This window comes from Pan troglodytes, chromosome 3 (assembly GCF_028858775.2).
Source record: "Pan troglodytes isolate AG18354 chromosome 3, NHGRI_mPanTro3-v2.0_pri, whole genome shotgun sequence".
NCBI lineage: Eukaryota > Metazoa > Chordata > Mammalia > Primates > Hominidae > Pan > Pan troglodytes.
This window is the reverse complement of record NC_072401.2, coordinates 106,709,397-106,721,927: the sequence shown is the minus strand read 5'-3', so window position 1 is coordinate 106,721,927 and position 12,531 is coordinate 106,709,397. Positions and strand designations below refer to the sequence as shown.

The following is a 12,531-nucleotide window of genomic DNA, read 5'->3' as shown; positions in this document are numbered from 1 at the left end:
GCAGGTCTCTGGAGCTCTTCTCAATAACACTCTCTCCTCTCTGATATTCTGAATAGTGAACTCTCGTCACCTTGGCCTCTCCAAATTTTGAACTTTGTCTCCTTAATACAGAGATAATGCTGGGTGTGTTTGGGTTCCTACTGGCTACACTGGAGCCTAATACTCTCTTCAGGAAGTAAACTGGGGTATTTATAGGTTCACCTTTTTACTTCCTTTCTCTCTGGTGCCACTGTCTCTTGAATTTCTTATTCTATGTCTAAAAACCATTGTTTCATATATTTTGTCAGTTTTTTCTTAAATGTGTAAAGGCATATGTAGTCTCTGTTTACTCCATCATGGCTAGAAGATGAACTTGCATTAGGATAAAAGTTTGTGGTGGCTTCATATTATTTACTGTTGGATTCATATATGTATTTGTCTATCTAACCTCATAAAACTTTGGCCAAAGGAAAATGAAGGTACCAACTACTCTTTAACATAGATGTGTGCTTTGTGGCCGTTCAGTTCATGCTGTGGTCTAGTTAGCTTTATTCTGTTCCTTGAACAAAAACAGATATATAATCAGCTAGAAATTACACTTATGCCATCTCCTAAAAAATACCATGCAGGATTTTGTGAATGAATTGCTGGAAATCCATCTAAATGTCTGGAAGACATTTAGAGATCAAAATAATAGCCATGTAATGTTTCCACACAGTACACGGGAAGACCATTTGATGTTATAGATGCTGTCATAAAACCTACTATTTGATCTTTACCTCCTTTCCCCAACTGAGTGTCTTACCTCTATTTGCATAACTTTCTCATGGTCTAAGGTTGTGCTGTTCACTATGGTAACCATTATCCACATGTGGCTGTTTTTGTTAATTTTTACATTAATTTAAACTCAATTACACTAGCCACGTATCAACTGTTAAATAACAACCACATGTGGCTGGTGCCTATTACACTGAACAGCATAAATAGAGAATATTTCCATCTTCATAGAAAGCTCTCTTAGAAGCATTTGTCTAAAATGTCATCTTCATGTATGATAAACAGCACACGATTTTGAGATTGACACCTGCTATTTCAGGTCTACTGTTAAATTGTAAGGCAGGCATAGAAAAGACAGAGCCAAATATATGTCTACTGGATAGACATGAAGAAAGGACATTTAAGTTGAGAAAACTGAAGCTCTAATTCCATGGGACTGACAGAAGAGATGCTGTGGAGAGCCAACTAAACTTTAGCAATAAGACTTCATGAAATCAAGGAATAAAGCAAGGAAGAATATTCAGATGTGAGAAATAGAGATAAGACACTCAGTTGGGGAAAGGAGGTAAAGATCAAATAGTAGGTTTTATGACAGCATCTATAACATCAAATGGTCTTCCCGTGTACTGTGTGGAAACATCACATGGCTATTATTTTGATCTCTAAAGCATATTAACATACATGGATGAATATTACCAATAGTACCTACCATGCAATATAAAAATATTTTATCCATTCAGAAGCATCTCATCCATTTACAACTATTAATTGACTTAATTTATCTAGACATTACATCAACACATTGTTTCATATATAAATATTAAAACTTGAACATATTTGATGGCTTCATATTTTGGGTACTTAAGTTTTAGGAAATGTATAAAATAGTTTCAAGTATGAGACAGTCCATAATAAGAATCAAGGGAGCAAAAAGAACATCAATGCTTTGTTATTCTGCCTCTTTCCTCAAGTAAAGCCATTTGATTAACAGCACCTATTAAAAATTCATTTAATAGAAAATGACCCAACTTTAAATCTAGCAACATAGACTCATTCACTTATTTATTTTTATAGCTTGATTTATTTCAGAAGTTCTTGCTGAGAATTAAACTTTTACAACAGTATCAAAGCACTCCTTATACTTTGTGATACTAGCTAAACAAAATAACAGTATTAATCCAACTATTAATAGTGTTTAAAAACTTTTCATAGATATTCATACACATTTCTAAAAACATAATTTATGACATAAAATAACTTACAAATAGATCATCATTTAATTTGCCTCTATTGTTCGAACCAAAAAAAAAAGTTTGTTTGGGACTGTTAAAGTCCACAGTGGAAAAGAAGAGTAGCTAAATCATTTTAGGATTAGTCCCTTGTCCATGTCTGCTGTGTAAACTAATCTAATCCCACGAGAGTCTTTAATATTATCAAGTAAATGACAGAGCACCCATCCCAGAGCCCCATACCTATTGCTCCTGTATACTCTGCTCTGGGTGTCTTCTCATCATTCCAGCTTTCCTCCATCCATCCATCTCCCTCTTTCACTTTTCCTACTACATTTCTTCTACTCCCTCCCCCAGTTCTTACTTCATTGGCTTCTCTTCCTCCACTCATGCCTAAAATGATTGATGGCTCCAGAATCCCATCATCAGCCCTGTGTCCTCTTTATAATCTCTACTTTGAAAACCTCCTTTCATTCCTATGTATTCAACTTTAAGTCCTGCCAGCATTCTGACTCTCAAATCTACAGTGCTAGCCTGAATTTTTCTCCTGATTCTCCATCTAATTAACCTAGAAGCCTAGCATGTCCAAAATTTTGATATCTTCTCCCCATCCCAAAACTTACTATTTCTTACCAATTTCTGATACTAGTTAATAGAACTACCTGTCCAAACTGGAAATTTGTTGTATCTCCAAATTCTTTTCTCATCCATACATCTAGTCACCAAGTTCTCTAAGCTCCACCTTAGTTAGTGTACATACTTAATTCCTGCCATTTCTTTAGGTCCTTAAAATCTCTTGCCCAATGATTGCAATAGCTTTCTTCTCTCTCTAATCTTACATAGATTTAAGTTATATTTCCCTTACTTGGCTTTTAAGTAAATTTTTCAAAATACGAATTACATCACTTTACCCTTCCATCCCCAATACACACTTGAAACAGCCCAATGGTTACCTACAGAATAAAGTTCAAAGATCTTTATTTAGCATCTAAGGCTGCTTGTGACATCTAGTCTACTTTTGGGGTTTTTAGAAAAATTTTTTTAGAAATGTGCACATACTTCTATTCCAGCTGGAACTGTGTAATTCTAAAATTGCTATTTATTTTATATGTCTCTGTCTCTACTAAAGAAGGAATTCTTTTGTTTTTTGCTTTTTTTTTTAGAATCTGGGTCATCTTTGTCACCCAGGATGGAGCACAGTGATGCAATCATGGCTCACCGCAGCCTCAGACTCCTGGTCTCCTGGGTAGCTGGGATTACAGGCATAAACTACCGCACCCAGTTAAAGATGAATTTTTTTTTTTTTTGAGATGGAGTTTCGCTCTTGTTGCCTAGGCTGGAGTGCAATGGTTTGACTTCGGCTCACTGCAACCTCCACCTCCCAGGTTCAAGCTATTCTCCTGCCTTAGCCTTCCGAGTAGCTGGGATTACAGGTGCCTGCCACCACACCCAGCTAATTTTGTATTTTTAGTAGAGACAGGGTTCCTCCATGTTGATCAGGCTGGTCTAGAACTCCTGACCTCGGGTGATCCACCTGCCTTGGCCTCCCAAAGTGTTGGGATTAAAGGTGTGAGCCACCGTACCCAGCAAAGACGGAATTCTTAAAGACAGACAGAGATGGCACTGCTCACCTTTATGTTCCCAGTGACTAAACACAGTGTTTAGTTTGTAATAGACTTTCACTTAATGCTTTTGTTGTTGATGTTACTGAAACAGTGAAGATTTTAGTTTTTTGCCTTCATGATGAGAGATTTCTGACCAAATCATCTACCTGTCTTAACTAGCTATAGTTTAGAATACACATGTAAAATAGAAAAAAAAAATGTTTTTACTTGGTGTATGAAGTCAAGGTCAAACAAAAAAGGAAGATCTGGCAAAATCTGACACATCTGGACCCAAATATATATACTTACAATGTTAGTATATGCATAGCTTTATGTGAATATTTGTACGTCTATAAATTCTTATGAATACTCATTTATACTTATAGACTTGCAGTAAAAATAGGTAGTTAGAACCTATAGCTTGGGCCACATAATTTTGATGTAATCTCCATAGTCTGTTTACAGAAACAAAATTATTCATATGAGAACAAGATTAGTAGATAGAACAGCCTGTGACTTTTAAAAGCGCATGTCTTTACAGCTAAAAGACAAAAAAAATGTACTTTTGTATGGTATAATTTTTATATACTCGAAACTGAACACTGCAGTGGTTTCAACAATTAAGAGGAAAAGTTAGAATAATATTTAAAAATCATTGTTTCAAAAATATTTTTGGACATAGGTCATTAGTAACAAGTAAGTTGTTACAATTGCTGCCAATGATTATTTAAACTTACCTGATTATTATATGCATCAGGTGCAAGTTTCTTATATGTTGGTGCCATAAGAGTGGACAGGTTTTGCAAATGAGACTCCAGTTTCTCTTCCTGTATAAAGCGAATAATTCTACATATTAAATTCTAAGTCCATTTTCTCTATGTAAAAGAGACTATCAGTTAGATTATTCCCCTTACATTTTGAATCCCAAACACAATATATGGTGCCTTTATTACTAAATAAAGCATCTTTAAAACATGACTATCATTTAATTTCATATGTGCTAGTAAATACCTAGCTATTTGTTTTTTTCATAAGATTGATTTTCTAACTGCATGCAGATATTTTGCATTTTATACACACAAGCCTGTGCCAGGAGTAGGGTTAGGGGAATTAAGCCATATGGTCTTAAAGAGGTCACATTTTTTAGCTACCAAGGAAGATGAACTATTAAAAGAACTTATTTAGCTTAATTTGTCTATTTCTAATCTTTACATTTTATGTTTATAAAGATAGTATTTAAATAATTTGGAATGATCTCTCCATAGAGCAACTAAAATTTACTGGATACTTCAAATATGGATAAAATGCTTCAGAACTAGAATGCAGGATACATGAAAACCTTTGCAGAATTTACTTGAAAGGGGAAATGCTCAGTTACACCCCGACCTGCCCTGCTCACGAAGAACAGATTTTCCAAGTAATATACTGTTAAAAAATGGTAGGTGATCATATTTAGCTGCTCCATTTATACTTAGAAGTCTTCATTTCAGATTGATATTTCTCTAAAAAAAAAAGTTGTGAGACATAACCACCTGGCAGAGATGTAAATTTTAGAAGGTGAGGAGGTTTCTGAACAGAGCTCTCCTACCCAACAGAGGCAATAAGTTACTTGGTATCCTCTGGATTTGGTTTACATGAAACCTCGTGAAAGTGATAAACATTTATCACTTGATAAAACAGTGGTTAAAAAAAAAGTTATCTGTAGAAAATTAAAATGACAGCATGCAAAATCAGTACTTTTCATTAAGTTATTCATATTCTTGTCTTATGAAATGATGTCTCGCACATTTAAGGAAACTTTAATTATTGAAAACATCCTTTAAAAAACTTATACTGTGATTTCAGGAGTTTTTGCACTTGCTTTATTAACTGTGACTATAATAGTAAGTGAAAGCTTAATAAGGTTAACACATTCTTCATTTAAAGGGACTCATCAATGTTATAATATCTATAGTATGGAAATATTTTAATTGTATTCGAAATTCAAAAGATAATTGTAAGTGTATAGAATGACTGAAAATGTGGTCATGGCTAAATGCTAAATATACTGAGGTTTTCTAATCATTCAATTAGTACAGAGACAGTCTCTGACCTATAATGGCTTGGTTTTTTTTTTTACTTTAGGATGGGTTTATTGGGGGTATTAAATGGATTTTCATTTTACAACGGATTTATAGGAATGTAGTCTCCTCATAAGTCAAGAAGTATCTATACTCTAGACTACATGCCACCCAAAAGTTGTTAAATTTATCAATTTGCAAATTATATTTTAAGAAATATGTATTCTAGAGACAAGACAAAAACCAATGACTTCAGTGAGAAATTAGTGTCCATTTATTTCCATTACAGAGTTATATTAAAATCTAAATGTTTTAGTTACTTAAATGCATTCATTACAGTGACTTTATTAAATGCATTCATTACAGTGACTTTATTAAATGCATTCATTACAGTGACTTTAAATTATTTGAATCTCATTGCACATAAATGTGACTAAAAATGGTCTTTTCTGAATGTAGTACTTATGTAACTTCCATAATTCAGAGTCAAAATATGAAAAACATCACCAATTCTCATTTAGTTTTAACAATGAAGTGACACCCCTTTAAAACTTTGGAATTAACATAAAAGACCAAAGAGGAAGTTTTTGTTGCTCAAATTTTATCTATTATTTTGGCATAATATGATTATTATACCAACTTAAAAAATAGTGTGTATCTACAGTTTGGGAAAAACTTTGATTAATAAGAGCTTACCAAGATATGTCATATTGTTCACTTCATCTATGCTAATGAATTCTCTATGAAAAATAAAGTGATTATACATCAGGAAGTAAACAAACCTCTTTTGGGTCATCCCCAAGCAGCTTAAACTTCCTTGGGATCTTGCTTCTGGCAAACTTACATCCATTGTAGTACATGCTCCATGAACAACCAAAAGAGAAGGAGGCACCACAGGTTTCTGGATCCAGCCCCTGACAGGCGCAAGTTCTCCTGAAAAATCAAAAGACCAAATTCATTGCTATGGATAGCATTATATAGGCTGTGCAGCTGATATTATAGGTGTCTATATGCAAAATGAGTTTGAAAAGAAGTCTAATCTAACTCTGTATTAAGCTGTGGCATAACCACACACAGAACTATTTCAATTGACTTTAAAACAATTTTATTGCAATGTAATACACATACAGAAAAGTGCACATAATTTTACAGTTTACAAATGGAAAATACCCAGTTAAGTAGAACCCACACTAAGAAACAAAATATTTACTATCCCCTGGAATTTCCCCTCATTTTGCCTTTCAGTCACTCACTGTCTGTCTCCCTAACAGTAACTTCTCTAAGAATATAGTAGTTCTGCCTATTTTTATGTTAATAATGCTTTCTTTTTTACAGATGGGGTCTTGCTATGTTGCTCAGGTTGAACCTGAACTTCTGGGCTCAAGTGATCTTCCCGCCTCCCAAATAGCTGGAACTATAGGTGTGTGCCACCATCAGTGGCTTGTTTTGCCTACTTTTATACTTGATATATACATAGGTATATGGAATTATATAATATAAGCTTATTTGTGTGTGCTTTTTCCATTATGTTTGGGATATCCATCCAAATCACTGCATGTAGTTGTACTTTATTCATTTTCATTGAGTACCATATTCCATCTTATAAAAATGTGACAAATGAATTATTCTACCATTGATGGGCATTTGAGTGCTAGGTCCTAGTTTCTGGCTAAAATATAGTATTACAGCTTTATAGCCCTAGTTTGATATATTCTAATGACAATAAACAAACATACAAGTAAGCAAAGAGAGATAAAACAACTTACAAGAAAAAATATTCAGGTAGCACTGTAAATTATTTTTAAATTAATGTATGTATATTGTGATATAAATAAATGATTGTTAATATCAAAAACCAAGAATTTCAGTGTACAAGAGAAGCAGAACAAAAGATAATAATACTCTGTCAACTATGAATAGGAAAAAACAGTATGAATTAATGATTTGAGTTAATCTCAGATTTTCTTTCTAAAAAATAATTACTTCATGTATTTGCCCATTAAAAAAGCCTAAAAGTAATGACACCTCCATAGCAGGGAGCACATCTAGACACTGATTGTGGTCTCTAAATATAATTTCCCATCAAAATCTCTGAAATTTGAGAAGTAAAGATTCTTGCCATGCATTTATTCTATCATTCTTACAAACTATATTAAATGGTAACTAACGGTTGATGAGGAAAAGTCCTGTAAAATATTCCAGCTAATAAGTGCAAAAGGAATTTTACAATTAGAAATGATCACTTTACACATGTCAGCAAAAATGGCAGAATAAGGATCTCTGAAAATTTTATCCTCCATAAAAGCAATAAAAGTACTGATAAATATCGTCAGAATCAGCTTTTTCAGATCTGGAAATTAGCAAAAAGCTTGCAGCAATATAGGGAGAATTTGTTCAAGGGAAAAAAAGACAGGATTTCAGTGAGAAGAGTGAGCTCTGTGGTATTTTAACTTTCCCCACAGCTCTATGGTAGCCTTCAAATCAAAACAGCCCACATTTATTATGAAAAGCAGCAGCCAGGCTGCCACTGGAGGAGGCCAGATTGGTTGGATATACTCTAGATTGGTTGGATATACTCTAAAGTCCCATTCACAGAGACCTTACATTATTTGACCTATTTGGTAGTTTCCTGGAAGATCCCACTAGTAAGGTTATCTTTACTTTATCTAACTTGGAGTTCACCTAGTGTTAACCACCTTTTCCACAGAGGCATTTGTCAAATAATCATAGGCAGCTGTTGAATATTGTCACTGACTCAGGTGTAGCTAATAACTGGAGCAAAACATAAGATAACTAAAAAAGCTTAAAAGTAAATTACCTGGGAAATGAGATGATCCACAGGAGGCTTTGAAAATATATTCCTGGGAATTTAGAAAGCCACATGCAAATGTAGGGCCCACAAAAGACCTCAGAAAGCCCTAAACTCTCACCACAGTCTAACCTTGAGACTCTGCACAAGCAGGGAATAAAGGCTAATCCAGAGCTGCAAATAGCCTGGCTGAGTGTTGAAGGCATGCCCCAACACACATACAGACCCCTTTGTCAAAGACTGACTTATTGATCTCAGGCACCTAAGGAATTCTGTCTAATCCTTAGCTGACCTCTAAGTTAACCAAGCAAAGACTTCGATGGCTATCTATGAGAAACAATACAAACTTTATAGGAGTAGTTAAAAGAAAAAGAAATAAACAACAACCACCAGAAACAGTAACATATTCTGGGCAGGGGGTAGAATCTGATTTTCAGATTTACCAGATTATATTATTTTATTTATTTTTATTTTTGTAGAGACAGGGTCTCACTATGCTGCCCAGGCTAGTCTTGAACTCCTGGGCTTAAGTGATGCTCCTGCTTTGGCCTCTCAACGTGCTGGGATTACAGGCACGAGCCACTGCTCTCAGCCATTACATTAGTTTAAAATGTCTAAACAATTAAGAGAAACAGAAACAAAGTATGGCCCCTATAAAGTAGTCAATAGAGGCTATTCCTGAAAAAGTCCAGATGTTAGGCCACTGGACAAAGACTTTAAGTCAGCTATTTCATGTATGCCCAAATAATGAAAGAAAACTGTATTTAAATAACTAAAGTAAGACTACAGCATTTTATTAAATACATGAGATAAACTCAAGAAAAAGATATTATTAAATAGAATTCTAAAGCTGAAAGTGTAATAACTGCAGTAAAAATTAGAAGGGTTCAATAGCAGAGTTGAAAAGGAGGGGAAAAAGGGACTTGAAGATAAGTCAATTGAGATTATTCAGTCTGAAAAATGAAAACATAAACAGAACCTCAGAGATCTGTGGAAGACCATAAAGCATACCAACATAGACATAATGCAGGTCCCCAAAGTAGAGGATGAAGAATAAAGAATAGGAAGAATATTTGAAAAATAATGGCCGAAAACTTCTCAAATTTGATGAACAACATCAATCTACATGTCCAAGAAGCTCAACTAACTCCATGTAACATAAACCCAAAGATATGCATACATATAAACATCATAACCAAACTGCTGAAAGCCAACACAAGAAAATCATGAAAACTGTATGATTATCATGTATGCAGGATTCCCAATAAGATTAATAGCTGATCTCTGATCAGAAACAATGAAGACCAGAAGGCAGTAGAATGACATAGAACCACAAGAAAAAGACTGCCAACCAAGAATTCTGTATTTTGCAAAACTATCTTTCAGAAATGTATTATATAATAAATTAGGACATTCTCTGATAAATAAGAGTTTATTGTTTTCAGGCATGCCCTACAAAAAATACTAAATGTGTACTTCAGGCTGAAAGGAAAGGACACTAGACAGTACCTCAAATACACCTAAGAACTTAAAGAGCACCAGTAAAGATAATTACATAGGTAAATATGAAATCATATATGTACTTTTGTTTGTAACTTTTTCTCATATTTGATTTAAATGACAATATCAATCTGATTTAAAAGAAAAAACATAATCTGTGTTAATGGGCATAAAATAAATAAAATGTAATTTGTATAATAGCACAGAGTAAAAAGAGGGAATGTAGCTATATGGGAACAAAGTTTCCTTATATTGTAATGAAATTGGTATTACTTCAGACTAGCTGTTATAAGTTAGTTGTAATCCCCAGGGAAACCATTAAGAACATAACATCAAAAAATTTAGTAAAAGACAAGGGAATTAAAACAGTACACTAGAAAATATCTATTGAACACAAAAAAAGACAAGATACAGACAAAATGGCAGACAAATCCTACCTTATCAATAATTATGTTAAATGTATATAAATTGAAAAATTAAAAGGCAAAGACTAGCAATATCAATTTTTAAAAAGATTTAACTATACGATATCTACAAGATATACACATTTTATAATAAAAAGTTCAAGCCATTAAAATGATGTAACAAATGTAAACATATATGTAATAAGCAACAGAGCACCAAAATACATGAAGCAAAAAATGGCAGAATTAAAGGAATAAATAGATAATTTACTAATCCACTTTCAATAATGGCTAAAAGTAGATAGAAGATTAAAAAGGAAACAGAAGTTGTAAAAAACACTATAAACCAACTAGGTCTAACAGACATCTATAAAACATGCCACCCACCAACAGCTGAATATACACATTCTTCTCAAGCACACGTGAAACATTCTCCAGGATGGACTGTATGTCAAGTTATAAAACAAGTCTAAATAAATGTAACACTGCAAAAATTGTGCAAAGTGTGTTTTCTGATAAAATTATACATGAATAACAAGCAAATTTGGGTAATAGGTAAAAATATACTCCTATACAGTCAGGAATCAAAAAAACATGATAGAAATTAGAAAATACCTTGTTGTAAATGAAAACTCGACATACTCATATTTTATTGGATGGAGCTAAAGCAGAGCTAGAGAACAAACTTCTAGAAAAACACAAACTACTAAAATTGACTGAAGAAGAAATAGAAAATCTGAATATACCTACAACAGGTTAAAAGATGTAATTAACACTACTTAGATCTGTCAGAGAAATGAGATCACAGGGAAAATCACTGCCCTCAAAACCAAGGAAATAGATGGATAAAAAGAATTACAGCTTACTGGAGCAGAAACCTCTGTAGGAACCAGTGTTGGGATAGGAAAATCTGAAATATAATTGATGAATTGCTGGAGGTTCAGTGTGAACAACTCCAAAGGCATCCAGTCATAATAGGTTCCTCACAGTTTTGTGAGTTTTCTACATTCAGGAGCCAGATGAGGTTCTCACAATGAATACTAGAGAAAAATCCCTTCATGCTTCCATAGGAGGAGGGGAAAACAATTTTTGAAAATGCCATATACCATTCTATTGTTCTTAAAAAGTTCTGCCATCAGGCTAGGTGTGATGGCTCATGCCTGCAATCCCATCACTCTTTGGAGGCTGAGGCAGGCAGATTGCTTGTGTCCAGGAGTTCAAGACCACACTGGGCAACACAGGAAAACTCCATCTCTAATAATAATAAAAAAATTAGCCAGGCATGGTGGCATGTGCCTGTAGTCCGAGCTACTTGGGAGGCTGAGGTGGGTAAATCACTTGAGCCCAGGAAGTCAAGACTGCAGTGAGCTGAGATCATGCTACTGCACTCCAGCCTGGGCAACCAGAGTGAGACCCTGTCTCAAAAACAAAGGATAATAAAGAAATATTATGAACAAATGTGCCCACACATTTAATAATCAAGGTGAAATGGACCAATTCCTTGAAGGACACAACTACCAATATTTATGCAAAATAATAATCTAAATAGGCCTATATCTATGAAAGAAATTGAATCAGCAATAACTTTTCAAAACAAAGTACCAGACCCAGATGGTTCATTCTGATTTCTACCAAAGTTTTAAGGAAGAAATTATATGAATTCTCTACAATCTCAATTAAGACAGAAGCAGAGAAAATACTTCATAACTTATTCTATGAGGGCAGCATTACCTTAATACCAACACCAAAGTCTTTACAATAAAAGATAACTACAGACTAATAGCAACCGTGACCATGAATGCATTCATAAATAATGTATCACAACCATGTGGGATTTGCTCCAGGTATGCCAGTCTAGTTCAAAATTTGAAAATCAATTAATGTAATCCATTTCGTTAATAAGCTAAAGAAAAATCATATGGTAATATCAATAGGTGGAAAAAAAGTATTTACAAAATCCAACACTGATTGATTTTCAAAAGCCTCTCAGTAAACTAGGAAAAGAGGGGAACTACCTGAACCTGATAAAGAGTATCTACAAAACCATACAGCTAACATATTTAATGTAGATAAAGAATATCTACAAAACCATAGAGCTAACATAAAATTGAAGATTTCCTGCTGAGATCAGAAACAAGGCAAGTATGTTGCCTCTCACCAATGCCTTTC

At 34.0% G+C, this 12,531-nt stretch overlaps 1 protein-coding gene and 1 long non-coding RNA gene across 4 annotated transcripts in view; one reads left to right on the top strand and one right to left on the bottom strand.

Annotated features, from left to right (window-relative positions):
* Nucleotides 1-7,269, top strand: part of LOC134809804 (uncharacterized) — a 76,986-nt gene extending 69,717 nt beyond the window's left edge. Inside the window, exons 2-3 of the long non-coding RNA XR_010156331.1 lie at nt 4,855-5,027; nt 6,985-7,269. This is a non-coding gene — a long non-coding RNA (uncharacterized LOC134809804). The remainder of the gene's footprint in view (nt 1-4,854; nt 5,028-6,984) is intronic.
* TET2 (tet methylcytosine dioxygenase 2) overlaps nt 1-12,531 on the bottom strand; it is a 133,202-nt gene that overhangs the window by 13,739 nt on the left and 106,932 nt on the right. For all 3 annotated transcript variants that reach the window (XM_003310400.6, XM_009448088.5, XM_009448087.5), the window contains 2 exons: nt 6,432-6,582; nt 4,327-4,416 (listed from right to left, as the gene is read on the bottom strand). In XM_003310400.6, coding sequence (XP_003310448.3) covers nt 4,327-4,416; nt 6,432-6,582 — 241 coding nt within the window. The remainder of the gene's footprint in view (nt 1-4,326; nt 4,417-6,431; nt 6,583-12,531) is intronic.